This window comes from Dermacentor albipictus, unplaced genomic scaffold, assembly GCF_038994185.2.
Source record: "Dermacentor albipictus isolate Rhodes 1998 colony unplaced genomic scaffold, USDA_Dalb.pri_finalv2 scaffold_11, whole genome shotgun sequence".
Taxonomy (NCBI): Eukaryota; Metazoa; Arthropoda; class Arachnida; order Ixodida; family Ixodidae; genus Dermacentor; species Dermacentor albipictus.
The window spans coordinates 8,467,080-8,490,951 of record NW_027225565.1 but is presented as its reverse complement, the minus strand read 5'-3'; the positions used below and the strand labels follow the sequence as shown (position 1 = coordinate 8,490,951).

The 23,872-nt window shown below is 46.7% G+C and overlaps 1 protein-coding gene and 1 long non-coding RNA gene across 6 annotated transcripts in view; one reads left to right on the top strand and one right to left on the bottom strand.

Moving 5' to 3' along the window:
* LOC139051314 (nose resistant to fluoxetine protein 6-like) overlaps positions 1-20,573 on the top strand; it is a 97,284-nt gene extending 76,711 nt beyond the window's left edge. For all 5 annotated transcript variants that reach the window (XM_070528322.1, XM_070528323.1, XM_070528321.1 and 2 more), the window contains 6 exons: positions 5,057-5,136; positions 5,943-6,065; positions 11,735-11,855; positions 12,822-13,008; positions 18,705-18,847; positions 20,255-20,573. In XM_070528322.1, the coding sequence (XP_070384423.1) occupies positions 5,057-5,136; positions 5,943-6,065; positions 11,735-11,855; positions 12,822-13,008; positions 18,705-18,847; positions 20,255-20,560 (960 nt within the window). In that variant the 3' untranslated portion in view covers positions 20,561-20,573. The remainder of the gene's footprint in view (positions 1-5,056; positions 5,137-5,942; positions 6,066-11,734; positions 11,856-12,821; positions 13,009-18,704; positions 18,848-20,254) is intronic.
* On the bottom strand, positions 44-20,706 carry LOC139051315 (uncharacterized). Its single transcript, XR_011509325.1, has 3 exons — positions 20,568-20,706; positions 20,239-20,491; positions 44-821 (listed from the first exon to the last, which is right to left on the bottom strand). It is a non-coding gene; the product is annotated as an uncharacterized lncRNA (long non-coding RNA).
* Between the last annotated feature and the right edge of the window lie 3,166 nt (positions 20,707-23,872).

The window sequence follows — 23,872 nt, the reverse complement described above, 5'->3', positions numbered from 1 at the left end:
CTTCTTGAGCTAGGTTATTCAGAGAGGCGGACAGTGCTTACACGAGAAATCGAAACACATATTTAACTAATAATAAAATTCCACTAATCATCTTTTGAATGAATTACTTCATGGCACATATTGCAATTTTGGAATTGTAGACGATGGGTTAGCAAGGTGTACCCACTTGGAATGAATTTCCATGATGACGTCCGTTTGGAGATATACGCCATCAAACTTACAATAAAAATGCACTGTTGTTCCACTTACCTTTATAACAAAATGCTTTTTATTCATTGAACCACGAAAGCAACTGGAACGCCCATGTATTCTGTTCCACACTTCGGGAAATATGTCGATACTGGTGTCATCTTGGAAAGTCAAGTGGATATGTTTGGCAAGCTCACCGGCTACAATTCGTAAATTGCACTATAGGCTGTAAAGTAATTAAGAAGTTAATTAGTGATCATGTGTTAATTAGTTGAATATGTGTTTCGATTTATCGCGCTAGTAATGTCCACCTCTTTGAATAATACAGCTCACGGACAACAATTATGCTATCTGGCACAGGTGATTTTTAAAATTAAGATACAACTTGAAAATTATCCCCCTGTGTAGTACTACAACCGCGCATGCCTTATGGGTTCGAACGCTGCCGGTCATCGGTTATCAAGTTGAAGTAAATAATGAACACGCGTCTTTTGCTGTTCAGGATGTCGTCTCATTTTTGTCGTAATCCAATCTGTACAAAATGGCTCTCGTCACCAGCACTTGTAGGAAGCTGAAACAGCCGCACCGCCATCTCTCCAGTGCGTGGTGCCTACAGAAGCAGCACTCCGGAACTGTGAAAATGAAAATAAAGAAAAAAACATTCACCGACGATTACAATACTCCCTAATGCGAAATTTGAGTGCAGGTCTATACGTGTTCACATTTCGCGATATAGTGAGGCAAAGAATTTGAGAGGCATGTGGAAAGTCGGCAATCACCGAAAATCTGATCTGTAGGTCGAGCGCGTCGGTTTTTATACATGACTCGTTGAACGTTCCAGTGTAGTCGCTGGTGCCGTGTGGCTTCCAGAAAGTACCATACAATTCGCGTCACGCATACAATCGGATTACAAAACAATCAGAAACCATGACAGTCGAAACAAGAGCGAACTCGACCAAACCAAACAAGCGCGAGCTGAGGCGAGCAGACGATAGTACGAAACGAGCGCTCCGGCTGAGACCAGATACGAGTACGCATCGAGCGGTCGGGCGGGTCCGCATGACACCAGTTTCCCGCGCGCGCGTTACTGATGGGGCCGCTCTGATTGGTCTCCGCTGTTCGCGGCTTGTGTCTTTCATCTCCTGCTCCACGTTCGCTCTTTCATCTTTCGCTGTGCTCGTCCGCTCGATTACGCCGCCGACGCAAACGCTCGCCGCTGGAACGGGTGCCTAAGAGCTGCGCTCTAAAAACAAACAGGTGTTGCAGCGTTATTCCTTGTACTGCCTATCACAAAAATGTAAAGGCCGTTGTCGGTAATGGCTGTATCGTCTATACTGCTTTGTTTTATTGCGATAGGGGTACATTCGCTGGCACTTTTGGCAGTGAGATAGAACAGCTAAAAACGTTTAGCCAAACAATTTCTGCGCAGATCAAGGTGGAGCGAAATTCAAAAAAGGGAAACTTGGCATGGCAGCTGTAATTAACGCACAGCTACAAGAGACGCTCGTACGGATTCTTGAGTAATCAAGCTTCGAAAGTTGAAGATAAATTAGTCCTGCTCCGATGATCGAACACGGAATCACTTTCCCTGACCTAATGAGTTAAGCAAAATGCGCAAGATGCAGCTATATTCTGAAGGCTCATATTCTACTTGTAGTATGGTTGAACACTACTCCCTGTCTCCTCGCTGTTCAACCTGCTATATTACTGCGAAAGCATTATGTACCACATGAAACGGAAAATCCGGCGCCGATCTGGCGTTAACATTCGATGGTACCAAAACCAACGTGACGAAGTGATGACGTCACGTTCGCGGCGCTGGACCTGCTGCGGCTCGCACCGAAAAATCCCATGTTGAACAGGACGGACGCCGTGAACCACACCCAATAGATTGAGTTGACCCACGTGCACAACCGACCTGGCCCACTCCCAAAATTCACTTGACCTACCCCCAAAATTTGGGTGGCCCACATCCAAACTTGAATTTGCCCAGTTCGAAAATTCAATTGACCCACATTCAAAACCGACCTGGCCCACTTGGCCAGGTCGGTTTGACTTGGCCCAACCACCAAATTGGTGCTGGTTGCCCACTCTCAATGTCTGCGCAATTCGAGTACATGAACAAGTGAAAAGCATTGCGCGGAGAGTCAGAATGCTTTCGCATTCGATGCATGTAAGGTGACACAAGTGCCTCAAACGTTTTTTAAAAGCGTGGCTGTTAGGGCAACGCCGCAAGCATTGGCTGCAATATTCATGCCCCCCACGATTAGTTTATCTTCTTTCTTTTAGAGCGCAGCTCTTAGTTGTCCGTTCCTTCGTCGATCATCTGCGTGCTTCGTCCTCCCTCGGCGTAAGCACGCGAACGAACACAGCGAACGATGAAAAAGCGAAGGCGGAGCGCAGCGGTGGATGAAAGACGGCAAGAGCAAAGAGAGCGCGAGGAGGAAAGCGAAGGAGGAGGGCGCAGTGGAAGCATGAGCATGAAAGCGCAGCAAGCCACCTTGAAGCACCACCAGATGGCGCTCAAGTCCGCTCATCTGCCACAACGGCGCCACCGGCCGTGCGGGCGAAAGAGAAAAATAACCAGAAAGCTCGCCTTCCCGCATAGCTTGTAAAAGGGGAGTACTGCGCTATAAACACACGGACAGAAGTAGAAGTGGACAGGATGCGCGCAGACTCCCAACAGAATTTTATTAGGTAGTACCGCCCTTTTACAAGGTGAACTTCCACCAACAAGCCCAACTTGCCGCTCTACTCATTGCTCTGCTAAACGCTTGCCGTTCGCAAGCGTTTCCCGGTAAAGATTACGGTTCCAGAAGCTGCAGTTGCCGGGACGCGGCAACTGTGAGACCGGTCTAAATAGTATAGCACCGCGCATCCCGTCCCTGCCAGTCGGTGCGGTGATCGGTGCGATGCCTCAATATATCGCGGAATGAAAACACGTATAGAGCTGCGCTCAAATTTCACATTAGGGAGTATTGTCATTGACGGTGATTTTTTTTTTAATTCTAGGGTTTTACGTGCCAAAACTACGATCTGATTATGCGGCACACCGTGATGGGGGACTCCAGATTAATTTCGACCACCTGGGGTTCTTTCAAGTGCACCCAATGCAGAGAACGCGGACGTCTTTAGACTGACAGCCATGCTTTGAAAAAAAGATTGTCGCGCTAAGACTAGCGCGTCCTGCCTTGAAATGAATCGTTCTTGTAGTTTTATTTTTTTATATACGTGGTTTTACGTGCCAAAACAGCTGCCTGATCATGACGCACGCCGTAGCGGAGGACTCCGGAAATATCGACCACCTGGAGTTCTTTAACGTGCACTTAAATTGCACATTAAATACACAGGTGTTTCCGCATTTCGCCCCCATCTAGATGCGGCCGCCGTGGCCGGGATTCGATCCCGCGACCTCGTGCTCAGCAGCACGACACCATAACCACTGAGCAACCACGGCGGCTGTTCTTGTAGTTAGATAATGTTTAATATCAGAGCCGCCGGGCGGTTACATGCGGAATGTCTTCAAAGCAACTTTGTCTCCGAGGCACAAAACACTAATGGTGCGGCTGTAAGCTGAATGCCGACAGCCTGTGCGCAATTTCATCCACGTTTGTGACGCTTAACGGTTGTAAGTGCTCGTATCTTTCATGTATATACACGCTGAAGTCGCCCTAGCATCTTGCTTTCTTTGTACCTTGCTGCTGTGTTTGTACCCACTCCTGTGTAAATGCATGGGAACCGCCAAATCGTTTCCCCGGCAACCGCTGCATCGATTCTGATTAGGCTTGTCGCATTTAAAAGAAATTAAACTCTAGTAACTGTAGGCAGTAGACTTCTTACATAGGCCGCTGTTTTTTTTATTGTTGAAAATTGCAATATTTTTAAATAGTTAAATATGAAGTTGATAACTCTGTAACTCTAAATACTGTAAACAGATTTGCACCTTTAAGCACCCTCGAGGACCCCCTTGAGGGGCCTTAAAGGTGCAAATATGTCTACCAATCGTACCCTTACACCCGCAATGGGTGTAAGGGTGAGGGTTATAGACAGAAAGCAACCTTTAGGGCGCAAATTGGTTTACAGTCAAATTAAAAAAAGCTATATCACAATTTTGTAAACTGCGTCTAATAACACATTCGAAGGACTTGATGTATTACACAGTGCTCTGAAATATACCATTAATTTCTGAATAGGACTCGTGCAAGACTTTCGTAACCTTTGTAACAATTTCACGTAAGCTGTAAATTCGCATATCACATTTGTTCGCTTGAGATGCCCAGACAGATGTAACATACAGAACTGTAAGGTTTGTTTTTGGTGCATAGTTGCTGGATTTGTACACTTCGTGCTTCTATATATATATTTTTTTAACTCACTGACTTTCGGCAATCTTCGTTAAAAAAATTCGATGTCCTTAATCAATATTCTGCTTCCTAGATTTGTAGAATTTAACGTGCTCTCTCAACAAGGTTGATTCAAAGTGGTACAATGGTTGTCTTGTAAAAGCATTTCTGCGTTTTATATGTATATTTAAGGGAAGCTGCAGTTGGCCCCGAGCAAAAGAATAATTCTTCATAAGACTACAAGAAAACTGCATATCATTAGAAAGTACATTCATGCATGTCAGTAACGCATGTGCATTATAACTGGAACCATTTATGCGCGAGCTCATCATTAAGGCCGAAATAATTTTTTTATCAATGAACCTTGAAATTAAACTGCGATTGAATCCAAGGTGAAACCGCAGGAACATCGTTGGCCTTCTATAACTGCGGACTCGCGTCTCAGCTCGACGTGTAGTAAGAAGTGTAGCTCAACATTGTCGCTACCCTGAAGTCACTCATTCCTTCACCGGCTTTGTTTTCAGTGCCTTCCAAGTTTGTGGTACGTCAGTGCAGACTGGCAACTCCACTGTGCTCTCTTCTTGATCGTCTTTCTTTTGATGAGGTAAGCCGTAAACACTGTTTGATAAAGCTTCATGAACCTAAGCGTTCATTGTTTATCATTTTCGAAGATCGTGGTTTTCGTTTCAATAGTTGATTTTACCGATTTATTTCCCCTCTGCTTGTTGTTCTCACTTAGATCTGCAGTGCGTGGAAGGAACTTCAGGCGTTTAGGCGGCACAATCGTGGTGAAGCCTCCGGCATTTCTTATTCGCTCAGCAGGATATCGTCAAGTTTACGTTATCCCATTCAGTTTTCTGATTATAACTTACTCTTACTGATTAAGTAACTACCTGACTGAGCAACTACCTCCTGATTAGCGAGAGTTTCGACTCGGGCAGCTTCAATGACTTACGGTAGCGTACGAGGGTTGAGTGGCCAGTCGCGTATACTCGCAACTCCACGCACTGCGTGAACCCCGAGATTGGAATGGTGTCCTAATTCCACGGCCATGGCCGTCAGTGATGGCGCTCGCGAACCTTACCAGGGCAGTCTAGCAGACGTAACAAATTCCCAAGATAGCAGACTGGAAAATGGGGCCGCGGTAGCATAAATGGTAAGAGCATGATACGCGTAATAAAAAGTTATGTGGGTATGGCTCCCACCTGCGGCAAGTTGTTTCTTCGTCATCTTTTATTGCCTTTTACGTTTTAACATTTCTGTACGTTTCGGTTCAAAAAAAAAAAGAAAGAAACAACTAATTTCCCCAATGCTTTCCTCGGCTTCATTGCCTGCTAGCTTCAAATGATTGTGGCTAACAAAACTCGGGACTCCTCGGTTCATTTCCATCTCTTTCATTGTTCCTAACAGGAGGCCAGCCTTTGGCGGCATAGCTGCGTTTGCAGCTGTGATCATCTTCGGCGTCATCATAGGAGTGCAAACGACCTTGTCGGGTTACCCACCGACGATGCTGCCCCTGTATGCTGAGCGAAGGTGAGATTTCGCTTTTGTCCTTTTTATTGACGACTGCAGGCCTTAGTAGCTAAGAAATTGGTTTAAGCCGCCAAGTGTGTACGTTCGCCCCAAATAAGCTTCCTCGCTGGAGCCCCTTCGTGACTGAAGCACGGCAACCGAACCTATGGTTGTCTTAAGGGCAAATATGTAGGCTTAAAGGCATCACCGGAAATAACCTTGGTTACAGTTTGGCTCAAGCTATTTGTGGTCCCAAATTCTTGCAGAAAGAGGTGGGAAAAAAGCCACACAGACGGTCCAATCGCCTCCGTAAGTCCTGTAACCAAGACAGCGGGAAGTAAAAAAAAAATACAGCGAGGGTGGGAGGGGGGGGGGTGATTAAAGGGCTTTCGCTTAACACTGACTGAAATAACTTGCGCTAACAAGCTAATTAATTTAATTCTGGTGTGTTACGGCCCAAATGCACTATGTGATTATGATGCACGCCGTAGTGGGCGACTGCGGATTAATTTTTCACCACCTGGGGTTCTTTAAGGTGCAACCAATGCACGGGCGTTTTGGAATTTCGCCCCCACCGCAACGCGGTCGCCGCGGCGTAGATTCGATTCCGCGCCCTCGGGCTTAGCAGCTCGGCACCAAAGCCACCACACCACCACGACGGCTGCGACAACAGGTTAAGGTCTCCTTAGCACACGGTGCTGCTGGCTCTTGCTCGAGCAATTTCCGCTTGAGGTGCGCGTTGACCAACTACCGCCAGCGATTAGGGCGCACGTACTACGCGTCTTACGAAGCGCCTCCGTCTGTGCGACGTGTTTGCAGCGGTGCGGTACATTGCCGCAACTTCTTGCATGCACTCCGCTGTCTGTGAGCGCTATTACATACTAGATTGCGGTGCATACCTTAGCGCACTTATCGCATTTCTCGCACGTTTCTTTTTTTATTATTATTGTTGTGCTTTCGTTGATTAGACAAATGTGTGACACCTAAGATGTTTCGAACAAACACGGTACGAGCCAGTACAAACCCTAAGTAAAATTTACTATCGGAAGTAAGAGCCGCTGGACAGACGATATAGATTGAACGCGGTTAGCAAACGTTTAGACAAAAGTACACAGAGTTTTCGGCATTGGAATAAAATGCACCATATTGGAGCGTTTGCAGTGTACAATGTTTTGCAAAACATTGCATCATTGCATCGAGGTGACTATTTCTGTCTGCTATAGTATATGAATTGAAGCGCATCATTCACGCACGGTTGCTTTAAATTATATGTATGTATGTATGTATGTATGTATGTATGTATGTGTGTGTGTGCGCGTGTGTGTGTGCGCGTGTGTGTGCGTGTGCGTGTGCGTGCGTGTGCGTGTGTGCGTGTGTGCGTGCGTGCGTGCGCGCGCGTGCGTGCGCGTGCGTGCGCGCGCGTGCGTGCGCGTGCGCGCGCGTGCGCGTGCGCGTGCGCGTGCGCGTGCGCGTGCGCGTGCGCGTGCGCGTGCGCGTGCGTGTGTGTGTGTGTGTGTGTGTGTGTGTGTGTGTGTGTGTGTGTGTGTGTGTGTGTGTGTGCGTGTGTGTGTGTGTGTGTGTGTGTGTGTGTGTGTGTGTGTGTGTGTGTGTGTGTGTGTGTGTGTGTGTGTGTGTGTGTGTGTGTGTGTGTGTGTGTGTGTTGAGAGAGAGAGCAGAGAACTAAAGGTCCTATCTGGATCAAACTCGCAAGGATCTGAAGGTGTTGTCCATTATATTTTGGCGGAGTTATAGATATCTAGGTTTATTCTGGAAGTCACAGTAAGGTATCAGAAATCAAATAACACCCACGCTTAAGAAAATCTCTAAGAAAACTAAAACTCAAGATCGGAGTCAGACATTGTAGGAAGAGAGTGGCTACTTTTCAGAACATACGAGTAGTACAGTACGAGAAGTTACAGGAACGTGCGACAATCGAGGGAGTCAGACGACATTATCACAATCGCAAATTGCTTTGAGACACTAAAACAGTGGCCGTACCAAAATAAATGTCGAATCAAAACTCTACTTTGCAAGGACGAGGGGAGCATGTCACGCCATCTATACGCTGAAAATTTACATCCATTGTGTGGTTTAACGGTCCCGCATTTGCAATTTGGGCTATGAGTGACACCGTCTCTACTGAAACGTTCCGTATGCGACTCCAACAATTCCATGCATTTTTTCGTATGCTTTCCCTATCAGTCTTAAATAATCTATTATAGATTGCATATAAACTTGGTGTAATTTCCATCAGAATCGTATGGAAAACATGGAATAATTGGTGTACGTACGGAACGGTTCAATAGGGGCTTAATGGACTCTGGAATAATTTTAACCGTCCAGGAGGCCATTTGATGCGCACCCAGAGCACGACCAGTACACGAGGGGTTTTTATTTGTATTTTTATTATTCTGCCCCATGGGAATGTGGCTGTCGCTGTCTGTAATCGCTCCCTCTACGTCGCGTTCAACAGAAGGTAATTCCAAGCACGCGGAGCAGTTGGGGGAGACACAAGAAATTAACAGCGCTGCAAGTGCCGGTAAAATGGCTCATAAAAGAATAAGAGTATTGCCAGAGTCCTTCGATAATTTTTTTCATGATCTGGTATCGCCATGAATAAAATAAGGCCAACAAGCAATACACTGAAGCAGAGAAGTAGACGGAACACCGAGCGCTAACTGGGACTAAAGATCCGCTGCGGGCGACTCTCGCTTTGACAAACAGTCACGAATGATTTCATGAAGCCTAACATTAACGGAACATTCTTTAGAGGTGCCTTCGTCACCCCGATGACAGCAGCAGCGAGTCACGCATTACAGAAACAAATATTACAAAATAACAAAACACTCCCGCAAACAACAAAATATTGATGGTAACAGATAGTACGAATAGCAAAACATGACTTAGAGCGACAGGATACTGTTGATTGAAAGATATGAGTAGCCGCATAGTATATAGCTAGACATCAAATTAAAAATCGTAGAAGAACAGCGAGCTGAGATTTTGTGAAGTGTTCAATGTTCACGCTGGATGTATCGTAAAAGTTGAGAAGCCGGGGTAAAGCATTTCCAATCATTTGTTCACCATAATTTATCCTTGAACAAGGAATGTTGCACAACTCCGGAATTAGGGCACTGTATAATGACGTGTTCAACGTTAACGTGGCAGTATGTCTAAATGTAATTTGTTGGTATTTTATGCTAGAGTGCCATATTCGTAGAATTATTTGGCTGTACAGACCTTGTATTGTAGGCACACGATAACGCAAAAAAAAAAAAGAATTCTCAGTGTGCTAGACGTTTGCTATTATGCGCAGTATTCTTTTTTGTTGTTGGTTCATTACACTGCGCTGAAGAAAGACCGAAATAAAAGAAATAATGAAAGCAACCTAAAGACTAAAACTAGGTTGTTAGAGGTGTGTCAGTAATATTAACTGAAAAAGAAGCAGCCGTTTTTTGGGAGGACCTTTGAAGTTATTCCATGGTGTAACTGGTGCTGTGCAATCAACTGTCTGCCAGATCTTATTGTGCACTGTTTTTTTCTTCTCTCTCTCTTTAATTTTTTTTTTACTTTTGCTCTTGACTAATTTGCAGCTTGTATGTCTTTGCTATCGTTCCCCCATCGTTATAAACCTGTTGCTAAAGGTAAGCATTGGATATTTCTGCGATAATAGTCATTTCATTGATGATAGAGCCAAGAAAAGGCGGGAGGTGGGGGGGGGGGATACTTGATGTACGCATGCAAGACTGTTTGTCAAAACGAGGGTTTCCCCTCTGTATCTTTAGTTGCTGGTTTGGGCTCTCCGTGTTCTTCCGTTTATTTCTATGTCCTGTTTGTTGGCGCTACTTTAGCCTTGACAATGCCACACCTAATGGTCTTTCACTTCGGGAACGGACCTTTGAAGTTATTCCATGGTGTAACTGGTGCTGTGCAATCAACTGTCTGCCAGATCTTATTGTGCACTGTTTTTTTCTTCTCTCTCTCTTTAATTTTTTTTTACTTTTGCTCTTGACTAATTTGCAGCTTGTATGTCTTTGCTATCGTTCCCCCATCGTTATAAACCTGTTGCTAAAGGTAAGCATTGGATATTTCTGCGATAATAGTCATTTCATTGATGATAGAGCCAAGAAAAGGCGGGAGGTGGGGGGGGGGGATACTTGATGTACGCATGCAAGACTGTTTGTCAAAACGAGGGTTTCCCCTCTGTATCTTTAGTTGCTGGTTTGGGCTCTCCGTGTTCTTCCGTTTATTTCTACGTCCTGTTTGTTGGCGCTACTTTAGCCTTGACAATGCCACACCTAATGGTCTTTCACTTCGGGAACGAAAGCAACTTTTAAGTTGCCACTGGAAGCAGGCCAACGAAGATTTAGAGTTGAAACGCCCTTGCACAGGTGCAATATAAACTCCACCTATACAAGCCGATGTAGGCCTTGACATTTGTTTTACGCAATCGAAAATATTTAGGCGCGTTAGTCAAAACGGGCGCGCTGGGCAGTGACCCCGGAGGAGGACGAAATGAGCAGCACACGTGGATGTCAAAGGGCGCGATGCGTCACGGTCGTGACGACATCGCTTTCACGTGGGTGTGGCACAGCTTCGCTCGCGTTTAGCCAAGGATTCTGCATGCGCGTAATGTCGCATAGATCTGCCAAGGAGGCTTGGTGACTGCTGAGGGACTAATTTTTCGAGCTAGTCGGTCTATCATGTGGACTGGAAAAGTATAAGCAAGAATAACTTAGACATAGGACCCATGGAAGAGACGAAGACAAGCGCTATTACCAACTCCTTTCCCGTCAACACAGTGCCGATTTAAAGGCTCTTTCGGGCGCATCCGTCACACCGCTTCTTGAAACGACAGTTCGAAGGCATATCAGCAAGAACTGTATCGCACAACCCCTCAAAAAATCAAGCTCGGCCTTGTGCAACGCGCTAGGCGCCTCGCTTGTGCAGGCAGATGTGCAAGTAACACGGCTCGGTCGGCTTTGGAAGCTTTCTTTGTTGAGAAGTATTCCGCTGTCTGCCTAAGCAATGCGCCTACCGTGTTTCACAAGGCCGAGATTGATCTTCTGAAGAGCTGTGCGGTATAATTCTTGCTGATATGTCTTCGAACTATGGTTTGAAGAAGTGGCGTGACGCACGCGCTGGGCTAGTGCGTTGGGGGGAGCTGATGTGGGAACTTCAAGCCCATCTTGTGTTTTTACCTTTTTTTCTGACTTACCAAGGCTCCGCTTCATGTTAAAACACTGACGTTACTAGTATTCAGGAGTGGTCACGGATGCCGCCGAATCGGTGTAAGATTCCTCTTTGGAAAGTCTGTGATCCGCGTCAACCTCAAGTGGCTTCGTTCCCTTGTCTCTCATACTCTGCCTCAGAATGAAGTGGTATATACTGGAGTGGACTCTACTGTTGGAGGCGGACCACGATCACGCGAGTGATTCAGCATGTTCTTGTACCGCGTGTCCCGCCGCGTCAAAGTGCCGATCGTCTGGTCAGTCTGGTGCACCAACCCAGTGTCACGCTATTTACCTCTATAGTGTTTTGTGTGACAGCAGTGCAAACAGCCGATCGGGGGGCAGCGTGAAGGTGCGCTTCAAAGGCAACGCCCGATGGCCGGCTCCCACGAGTTCCATTGCGACGCGTATACGTGTACAGCCTTCGCCACGATGGGTTTTGTCTCCGTTCTTCTCCAGCCAAGTGATGGCGATGGTCCAGGACGTGGTGATGCGACCCTACACTCACGCGGGACCCTTCACGGTCGGGTTGTGCACGGCCTTCCTGATCTTCAAGTACCCGACGACGCGGATCACCAAGGTCAGCCCTAATTGTCTCCTGCAGCGCTTGCCGGCTCACTCGCCCGCACTTTACGTGCAAGTCACCAGTACGGTGACTTTGACGTTAACTGTGACATTGCGCGAACAGGGTGCTGATTGCATAACAAGCAACCGGACTTCAATTCTGTGGCGGCAGATGAAATGCGAACAGCAACTTTTTGAGCTCAAGTAGAAAAATGAGACTGCTGCTGATAAGAGGTTAAATAGTGTTGCATATGGTCATACAAAGAACCTATATAGTAGCGGATGAGAGTGCCCATCTCCGTCGCAGGTTAACACAAGTTGCTCTATTGCTATTGCTGGCAGTGTCGCCGTACCTGGTAATGATCATCGCCGTGACATTATGACAGCTATAAATAAACAAAGCATAGTTAAAAGAACGAAGAAAGGTACCACGATATACTTACTTTTCTGTACATGCTCAAACTGCACCGCCGATGTTTCATTTGACCATCCACGTATTGACGCCACAGTGAGCTGTCGGGCTAGTCAATGCAGAGCTCATGCTCGCGCGCGCGCACGCTCATAGCCAGCACGATGGGATTTGACTATTTTGTACGCAGTATGGTAATTTCCTGAAGACAATATGACGTCTTTTCTGCACTCAGGTGGCATCAAAGAGCCTATATTAAGGCATTTGAAGCGGCTTGTTGAGGCTAAAATAACTGACAACAAAAACTGTTGCTTTGGCGGCAATTGTCTCTAAAGGTTAAAATAGAGGATTCTATGGACATTTTTTTTTTATTTCGTGCTGGACATGATTCATTCATTCAGTGGCAGGCATCAGAAACAGTGCGATAACCGTCAAGCTATCTGAATTACTAAATTTCTCGAATTGTTTGCTTTATTAGCTGTTTACGACAATTCAACTTCACGCTGGCGGAAACCGTTCAGCGGTGCAAAGCTGAGCTTCCTCGTTCTTTGCACGCGTGGCTGGCGCGCGCAGGTGGTGCAAGCGACGCTGTGGCTCTCGTCGTCACTGTGCATGGCGCTGTCACTGTTCGCAACGTGGAAGTGGAACCGCAACGTGGAGGCCTCCGACCTGGAGACCCTGCTCTACTCGTCTTTGCACCGCACCGGCTGGGCACTGGGCCTAGGCTGGACCGTGTACGCCTGCCTCACCGACCGATGCGGTGAGCACCGCGCAGCTCTGGTAGGCTCGCGCATCGACCAACGTTCGCGCGGGGTTACCGGAGACACGACTGCTGCTCAAGAGTATACCATTGTGAAGGAACATTTCGGGCGACGTGGGATCATCATCATCATCATCATCATCATCATCATCAGCCTGGCTACGCCCACTGCAGGGCAAAGGCCTCTCCCATACTTCTCCAACGACCCCGGTCATGTACTCATTGTGGCCATGCCGTCCCTGCAAACTTCTTAATCTCATCCGCCCGCCTAACTTCCTGCCGCCCTCTGCTACGCTTCCCTTCCCTTAAAATCCATTCCGTAACTCTTAATGACCATCGGTTATCTTCCCTCCTTATTACGTGTCCTGCCCATGCCCATCTGTTTTTCTTAATTTCAACTAAGATATCATTAACTCGTGTTTGTTGCCTCACCCAATCTGCCCTTTTCTTATCTCTTAACGTTACACCTATCATTCTTCGTTCCATAGCTCGTTGTGTCGCCCTCGATTTAAGTTGACCCCTTTTCGTAAGCCTCCAGGTTTCTGCCCCGTACGTGAGTACTGGTAAGACACAGCTGTTATAAACTATTCTCTTGAGGGATAATCGCAACCTGCTGTTCATGATCTGAGAATGTCTGCCAAAGGCACCCCAGCCCGTTCTTATTCTTCTGATTATTTCCGTCTCATGATCCGGATCCGCAGTCACTACCTGCCCTAAGTAGATATATGCCCTTACCACTTCCAGTGCCTCACTACCTATCGTAAACTGCTGTTCTCTTCCGAGATTGTTAAACATTACTTTAGTTTTCTGCAGATTAATTTTTAGACCCACCCTTCGGCTTTGCCTCTTCAGGTCAGTGAGCATGCATTGCAGTTGGTCCCCTGAGTTACTAAGCAAGGCAATATCATCAGCGAATCGCAAGTTACTAAGGTATTCTCCATTAACTCTTATCCCCAATTCTTCCCAACCCAGACGTGGGATAGGCCTAGCCAAGCCATATTACGTTATACGGAAACGCACCAGGCAGTGCGGTAATGCGCGGTGATCAGCTGTGTCGCCCCTGTAGTATTTTATCCCTAAGCCAGGCAGATTTAAAACAACCCGATGACAAGCTTTCATGTTCATGCCTCGCTTCACCTACAACGGAAGGTGCACACATGTTCGTACATACGCGTACCGCATGTCAACGAAGAGGTGAAAAAGCCTTGATCTATTCCAGAGATGCTAATAAGGTATTGAATGTGTTATAGACTCGCTATTACCTCACTACGATATATTGACGGTGTAATAACGCGCTATTTTTGAACTCAGAGCATTACGGTACATTACTGACTGCATAATTGATTGCCATTCCTTGGCGCAAGGATTGGCAAATGAACATTAATTTCTCTAAACCTGTTTCCATGTCCTTTTCCAGACGCCCATCTCCGTCACTTTTCACGTACACTTTCCATGGTCAAGATTTAAAAAGAGTAACCGAATTTAAATACCTTGGTCTTCATTTCTTTCATGACATGTCCTGGTCGAAACACATGGATATCACATGTAACAATGCTTTTTAGACGTATCGGTTACCTCCATCGTTCATTGCGTAAGGCTCCAAAGGATACCAAACTGCTGACGTATAAAACACTTATCTGCCCCATTATTTATTATGGCTGCACCATGTGGAATCCTCATAAGAAACCTGATAATAAAAAAAATTAGTATCAGTCCTAGAGTAGTCAGTGCGCTTCAGTTTTCGCAACTATAGCCGAGGTTTTCCCCCTTCTTCCCATTATACAGCTACAGGTCTTACAGTTCTTTCATCTCGCCGCCGCTCAGAATGCATGAAATTTTCACACACTCTGGTTCATTTTGAGCGCCTTGTTACCATAAATAATTATTTTAACTTTAGTCCACCTTCTATCACTAGGAGTTCTCATAATCTAGAGCTCAACCTCCCCCCTTTCTTTTGCCGAACGGAGATGTTCAAGCACAGCTTCTTTCCATTGGCCATTGAACTCTGCAATTCACTACCTGGAAGCGTCCGCTCTTTACCTATGCAAGAATTTTTGAAAACCATTGCATTTACTTGATATTCATATTTTTTTTGTGCCTGTATTTTGTTTTCTCGCTTTCTTTCTTTTTTCTTCGCTCCCTCTCTGCCCACTCCTACAATAGCCTCACCGAGGCTGCAGTATGTGTAAATAAATAAAAATAAAATAAAAAGATAACACAAGCTCAGGGCATGCCCATCTACTACGGTTCACAATATTCTGGCACAGGTGTGGAAGTTACAACTGACAACAGCCACTCGGGAGGCAGAAGTGCAGTTGTACAAAAGCGCCAAACACTGTACAGCGCGTGTCCTTCCGTGAGCGTTTTTTTCTCAATCCCGAGCGCAAGATCGAGCGCGCCTCGTAGCTCCAACTTCATTATCACAATCGTTCTGAACTGGAGTGCAGGTATTTCAAGAAGGGTATCAGCCAAGACATATATATGTGCCTTTCCAAAATGCCTCAAAATACGTGAACTTTTCGCGTATTAGTGTCCGCGAACGCCCGTTTCAGGCATTTGGGGACGGCAATACGTGAAGCAGAAACTTATTTCACTGGGTTCTTTTTCATTCTTACCATTCAGGGTAGCCGACGGGACTATTTTGGCGATAGCACGGACGAGGCGCTACTCGCGTTAGTAAATCGCGAATCTATAATAGAACCAATTTGCCCCAGACAGTGGAATAGAACCGGCATACTGTTCTGGCCTGATATTATATTACATGATTTGCGGTAGCTTTTTTCACGTATGGCTACGCGTGGCAGTCTGAGGCCAAGTTGCAAGACCTTCTTGCGGCCGTCTATTGCGAAGCGCTACTCATCGTCATCATCATAATCAGCCTGGTTACGCCGACTGCAGGGCAAAGGCCTCTCCCATATTTCTCCAACGACCCCGGTCATGTACTAATTGTGGCCATGCCGTCCCTGCAAACTTCTTAATCTCATCCGCCCACCTAACTTTCTGCCGCCCCCTGCTACGCCTCCCTTCCCTTGGAATCCAGTCCGTAACCCTTAATGACCATCGGTTATCTTCCCTCCTCATTACATGTCCTGCCCATGCCCATTTCTTTTTCTTGATTTCAACTAAGATGTGATTAACCCGCGTTTGTTCCCTGACCCAATCTGCTCTTTTCTTATCCCTCAACGTTACACCTATCAATCTTCTTTCCATAGCTCGTTGCGTCGTCCTCAATTTGAGTAGAACCCTTTTCGTAAGCCTCCAGGTTTCTGCCCCGTAGGTGAGCACTGGTAAGACACAGCTATTATACACTTTTCTCTAGAGGGATAATGGCAACCTGCTGTTCATGATCTGAGAATTCCTGCCAAACGCACCCCAGCCCATTCTTACTCTTCTGATTATTTCCGTCTCATGATCCGGATCCGCAGTCACTACCTGCCCTAAGTAGATGTATTCCCTTACGACTTCCAGTGCCTCGCTGCCTATTGTAAATTGCTGTTCTCTTCCGAGACTGTTAAGCATTACTTTAGTTTTCTGCAGATTAATTTTTAGACCCACTCTTCTGCTTTGCCTTTCCAGGCACTACGAAGCGCTACTGACTGACGGCTAATGTGAGAACAAAGAATAAGTGCGGCAAACTTCTGAGTTATTCGGTTTTATTTCCCATTCTCGTTTCGGTGTGGTTGAAGAAATATTCAGGTGAAATTGTGGGATTTAGCGTCCCAAGGAAACACACGGGCATCCGGATTAGTCTCGGCCAACTGTGGCTATTTATCGTTCGCTTATGTACACGAGCGTTTATTTGCATTGAGCCCCCATCGAACTGCGGCTGCGGTGGTAGGGAATCGAACCAGTGACCTTCTGCGCAGCAGCAGAACGCCATGTAGCCACTGAGCCACCACTGCGCGGTATGGAGGAAGAAAGCTGCATGAGGACGAGCCCGTCAGCCGCAGTGTGGCACGTTATGAAAATGAACAGAAATCATCTGGATATTCACCAACAAATTTTAACATAATTATCATCACTAAAGAAAAAACATTACGCGTCATTCCACTGCTGTGAAGGTGGATTACCAGCGAAGCTGTTTAGCACAGAACATAGAGGTGACACAGAATTTAGATCAAAGGTATGGGCAAATTTTATTTCTCTTGAGCGGTGAGGCCGTTCGCCTGAAGAAAGGCACATGCGCACACACTTACTTTGATCGGCGGCACACGAACGAGCACACATTTTCTTGATTGCTGTGCTTTAGTCGATGGTGATAAAAGGATCATGTCCGTATCATTCGCCTCATTTTATGCAAAAGTTAGTAAGTCTCATCACTTGGACATGCATTCATTGTCCTGATCGGTGGCCATCGTGACGAAATGTACGCACACACACTCTCGTATCATCTCTATGATTAAATGCGTAAGCATTTCTATGCCTACCCAACGAGAAATTTGTCCGCCACGTAAATTTATCGGCCACAATGAATAGCTCATACCCCCGTAAGCAAGTAAGCAAATAAAATTATCTACTTGAAAGTCTACTGATCTTCAAAACGATATATTGATAACTAACCTAGAAAAATTCATATCCAAGTGATAAGACGTATAAACTTTTACATCGAATGAATCGATGTTGGGTCAAATTCGGGAGCTGAGTTTTTGCACACGCAGATTTGTTGACGAACAAGAAAAAATCCACGGAATCCTAGCAATGAACAGCTTCGCCGTAAAATGTATTTCACAAATAAAGCGAAACGTATGCAGTGAAACGGAAAGCGCACCCACCGCATTATCACGATTGACCGGCAAAGGACGCATATGTATGTATGTATGTATGTATGTATGTATGTATGTATGTATGTATGTATGTATGTATGTATGTATGTATGTATGTATGTATGTATGTATGTATGTATGTATGTATGTATGTATGTATGTATGTATGTATGTATGTATGTATGTATGTATGTATGTATGTATGTATGTATGTATGCGTGCATGCGTGCATGCATGTATGCATGTATGCATGTATGTATGTATGTATGTATGTATGTATGTATGTATGTATGTATGTATGTATGTATGTGTGTGTGTGTGTGTGTGTATGTACGTGCGTGCGTACGTACGTACGTATGTACGTACGTATCGCACATTATGATTCAAACACACCAAAATTAAGTGTTTATGCAACAAACCTTGCACAAGATATAGCGAGTATGGTAAACCAGTTCTGCGGAAATCTTCAAGGTGGAGGAAAGTTCATGAAAGGAAAAAAATTGTCACTACCCGTCTGTAGCAAAAATCTACAAAGGAAATGCATACGGGTGTCTCGGAACGACAGCTTCGCAGTTGAAAAGAAATCCCCGGACAAGGGCGAATTCAACAGCAAAGCTTTCTTCCTGAGAAACCTGTATAGGTTTCCCTTGGTAGCTTCGTGCTGCAGAGGGGCGTATTGCAATTTTTTTCCCCTTTCTAGAGATAGTGACATAGGGGCGCATGAATCCGGCTAAACTGTTTGCTGGATTATTGCCTCAGTTCATTGCTCCGTATTTTCATTGTTTCCGCGAAGTCATGCAACTATGGTGTTTTTGCTGATTAGGAGTATCTCAAGAGGTGATGGTAGGAATGATTATTTTTTTCCTTTCGTTATTGTTTTTTCCTGTGTTGGGCCTCGACCACTTAGTGAGAAATCATGCAAACGCTACGCAGCGCTGGTGAACAAGGTGCTCTCGTGGAAGGCGTGGCTTCCGCTCAGCCGGCTGACGTACGGCGTGTACCTGGCGCATCCGGTGGTGCTCGACTTCCAGATGTGGACTATCCGCGAGAGGATATTCGGAAGCCACATGTCTATGGTGAGAGACTCGGCAATAGTGGAGTCGAAATGCGAACGCCGAGTGGGTGGTGGAGTCGATGACTGGGACGAACAGCCTCCTTTGCATAGCCTGCTCGTTAATTCGGCATTGCTATCGACACTAATGTGGTGCCTTGTAGACCACTGCGGCGAGACATTTACTTCACTTGTTCAGTGATGGCGTATACAAAAGAACTTGCGTTCAACCGTTTTTTTTTTCTTCTTCCCATTGAGACCTGGTGTCTTTTTGGTCCACTGCGATATTCAGGTGATGGGAAAGTACACAGGAGACTTTATATTGAAGTTTCAACGCAGAGATTATATATGACTGACATGAAAGCACACGCACAACCGTGAGCACAAGTGTACGGAAACCGAAAAAAAACTGCATTTATTCGTAATTCAGCCGCACAAGCTGAAATTGACGGATGCTCGAAAAAGGTCGCAATGCCAAATTGGCAGTGGAGTTCTCAATTTCGGGTTACATTCTTAGGCGGAATAGCAAATTGACTTTATCGTGGAATCCCTGCTCCTTATACTATTGCTCACAGGAGTACGTATTATGATGAAGTATTGGAGAGATCAATGGCAAATGAAAGTTTGTACAGCATACGTAAATTGCAAGTGCGAAAACACGCACTGTGGAGAAGCGTTCGTGAAAAGAAAAAAATTTATCCAAGCAAAAATAGCACACATCTACAAAAGCAACCCCTACAGGTTTTTCAGATTGTCTCTGTGGCTTCGTGCTCTTTTCTGCGGACGAAAATTTTTCTTCCTTTTTTCTAGCGCATAAAATAAACATTACTGCGCAGGTGCATACGTATAGCTTTGGCTGACTCTGTGTACGCGTTGTTAGCGTTAACGAGCATCGGGAAAAAGAAGCTTCTGCCATTGGCTTTCGTCGCAGTCGATGCCAATTCCAGGAAACAAATTTACACGCCCTGTCCTATGACGGCGAATAAAGACCAGTCGATCTAGTTTATTATCACGGCCGCTAATCTTCTTGCGTATGGCAACGGCCTTCGAGCGGGAAGCTTACAAATGTACTTGATCGCATCGGTCGTGTTCTAACGTGTGGACACATTTCCTACTCTCGACCTAGCAAACTACGGACGAATCAGTAAGCACCCGCCCTAGAGAAGGACCGGGGAGGCGGTGGTGAGGGCTGGGACAAAAAAATTTTGGAGCATGTTCTGGCCCACAAATACCGCTCTTTTCCCGTCTGCCTTTGTGCCTACAGCACACTTTGAGGAAAATAGCGGAGCACCACTTGGTATTTTCGTGATTATTGACGTACACTGCTCCAATTGAAATACCGCTTTTTGTATGCGCAATTGGCGCTGTATTAGGACGTACTTAGGAGCGACGAGTTTGCGAAAGCACCGCACCTACCTGTCTTCCTTTGCAGCTCTACCTGTTCTCGGGCAACCTGGCCGTCAGCATGGGAGTGGCCGTGATATTCTACCTTGCCTTCGAGGCACCCTTCCGGAAACTGTGCAAGGACTTCATCGAGAAGCTGCTCGGGTGCAGCCTCAGAGCGGCGCCGCCTGCTAGCACGGTGTCGCGTGCGAACAGCACCCGCGGCGGCAGCAGCATCAGGAAGCAGCAGCAGCGGCGCCGAAACACGGCGACGGCGAACAGCGCCCTGGACATGCCCGTCAGTAATGGCGACGTGCCCCAGGAAAAAATCGGAGTCGCGTCGGTGCACCTTTGAGCTTTACCTGCTGTCCTGCCGCGGTATGAAACTCGGCCTGCGCGTCGTGATCTCCAAGTGAACTGAAGGCGCAGCGCGTGTGTCAGAGACGCACGCGCCGTGTCTACCACTTCCCGACGGCGGCGAGTTTGCGCCGTGTACTGCAGCCGTCCTTCGCGCACGCGCTCATTTTTATCCTTTTAAGAAATGCGACGTTGCTTCAAGTGGCCAAACAGTCATCCCGGAATCGTGGAGCGGAAGGACGACACTGAGACCTGCGCTGTAACCAAGAGAACGGCAAGCACCTGTGACCGGAACGAACTGTCTGCATCCTTACGCACAGCTTCCGCCCAAATACGTGCTTACGAAGTCGAGCAGACTGATAAGGTACTACATCGCCTTCCACAAGCCTGTACATCTGGGGCGCTATTCTGGACATTCCGCCATTTTCTTCGATGCGTGACGTAGGCGCGACGCAAACAAAATGGCGCTGGTGGCCCGGTTTTGCTTACGTAACGTGACGCCAACTTGACGTTTCGCCTAAGAAACTGAAATGAAGGCACTGAATGTAGCGTTATCGGTAAAGCAAAACAGTTTTCCTCCGCAGTAAAAATAAAGCAGCTATCTCAAAGCGTATGATTATTCTGTCGAAAACGCTTCTCGCTTCCGTCGTCTGCTGCGTACAAGCCGTCGTCTGCTTCAGTAGCTCGGATGCGTGTCCCTGGAAAATGGAATGAGTCATCGCATGTTGGCGCCAACGCGCTTGTTTTCTTTCTTGAGACAACATACGCGACCTACCACTGGTGATGCGCGCACGTTCTAGGCCACGTTATCGCTATTTCGTGAAACGCAAGTGACTCAGCCCGACTCGGCTGGCTTAGAAACGGCCGAATATCACCGATAGCGTTGCGCGCGCCAGAGATATCCACTAGAGCGACGCAAGCGCCGGCGCTGCCATCTCTTGTTCATTTCGCTGGTTACTCGCACCGCGGGAGGGAACTTCAAGGCGCCGCCTTGCGTACATTTCTTTTTGTAAGTTAGAAAAAGGCCGTTGTAATAACTTTTGATTGTGCGAAAAGGCATTAATCTCGATTACAATACAATTGCAGCAGTGAAAAGTGGACAACATTGCTGAAAGTTTGCTATATTCAACCAATATTATTTCGTATAAACGCGTTCTTTTAAAAAACGATGGCCCAAAACACAAATGCCAACACCACCCGAGAGCGATGCAAATACTATGAGCACGCGTTATGAACAAAAGATTTTCGTGGCGCCAAACGACGGGGAAAATGTGGCGATACGCATTCCTCTCGGCTGCCATTGCATATGGCTGCCCATTAGCATAATTCGCGCGGCTCGTCGCAGCAAAAATTATGGCGGAAAATCTCAGCAATGGCGGCCCTGCGAAACGTCACGCGTCGTCAAAATGACGTTTACGAAACAGCCCTTCCTGTGACGCTCCTCATGAGATATTCCTTCAGCCAATCAGCAAGCTGGCATGGCGCATATCTTGAATCGCCACCACATATTCGCGCAATTGCAGATGCATTGCACTGGCTTCTGCACGCTACCGCTCACATTCTTTTTGAAGCGCTAACATCACAATATATCTGCCAAGGACCAAAAAAATGTATTAGTCCATAACATTTGCAGCTCCACGTCACGTTTCGTCATCTTGATGAAAACGCAAAATTGCATTTTGCAATACTTCCGCTTCCCGGCACAAATTTTAAAACACGTGACCTCTCGACAGCCAATCAGAGAGTAAACATGGCGGATAATGGCGGCCGTGCAGCCGCCATGCGTGTCCAGAATAGAGCCCCTGGTGACTGCTATAGAAACAATTGAACCCGCATGAGCTGGCTCGCTTTGGAGACGCTCTTCGGCTTCATGTTGGAAACATGAAGCCCTTTTGCAGCCCAATACCCCAGCTGTTTCAGCGCGATGCATTTGTGCTATCAGTGACGACAGGATTAGTCGTCGTTAGCGGCATCACTGCTACATGGCTAGCAGTGTTTGCGATGCATTTCCCGCGGCTTGCAGTCCGTCAGGTACGCTTAATAGCATATGCCGCCGCAAAATGGTGTGTCCGCATGCGCAGTAGTGATGTCCACACAACGAAAATTGCATCTGCCCTTGAGGCAAGAGAGAACCTCATGCAAGCTTGGGTGCACAAAGTCGTCGGTGCCGGGTGTTTGGTTGATAGGCATCGTGCTCCGGAAACAGGATCTCAGCAGCACGATTGCGCGAGCTTCGTTTCGAGTATAGCACCAGACGGACTTCTTCATGTGCCGTGCGCGTAAGCTGCGGACACATATTCTTGCCCACTCTAGCTGTGCGTACAGCACATAGCGTGTTACAGTGTGTGTGCTTTAATATATGTGCCATGGACTGGTGTCGGTGTGTGAATACTTGCAGCCGCCACGGTAAACACGGTTACACAACTCGCTGAGTCGTCGTTCTTTTTTTTCCCCTTTCTTTTCCGATTACAAGAATGTCAGGTACTGAGTATATGTAGAGCGCTTAAGCCCTGAAATTCCTGCGGTCTATGCGTTGTGATGGGGAACGTGTACGCATATACACATCTAGATGACAAACATAGAAAATGTACGATACTTTCTCTGTCACTTCTGTCGTCTTCGCTGTGGCGTCTAGCCGCTGCAAGCTGGAACACCGCCTATTCATATCCTTTTCCTGCTTGGTGGTGTCTTCTGTCTGCCAATTTCCATATCTTCTGTCAACGGCCTATGGAACAACTAGGGGTCAAACAACAAAATCTTCCTTGCGTCAGTAAGGAAGCCTTTATTGCGGTGAGGCCACCTTATGTCACTCTGAAAGCTTCCTTACTGAGGGGCCCTCGATGAAGGCTTCCTTGGTGCTTCCTCAGCGTAAGGTAGCTCCGAAGCTACCTTCATGCGTCCTCACGCCGCTCCTGGCCCTGAACGAGCGCTTCGCCTCGACACATAGCCACGTGACGTTTCCTTGCGCATGCGCGCTGTCGTCCACTTGCGGAGAAGCGCGAACACGGTACGTCTAAAACCCCTCCATACACGTTTCCGCCGACCAGGCGCGTAGATGCAGGGGCTTTAGGTACGTCTTGCCAGGCATGTTCGTTTCAGTCACGCGTGCGGCATGAAAGCGTTGCTAGGCGTTGCTAAGCGTTGCACGACGCCGGCGTGCCAGCGTTGCTGGAGCACATCAAGTTTTGCATCGAAATATGGTACTTTTTTACGTTTAGTGAACAAAACTAGAAAAAAAACACCCACGCATTTCTATATTAGCTCTTCAACTTAAGAATGGTGTGACGATACATTTTTTTTATTGAATAAT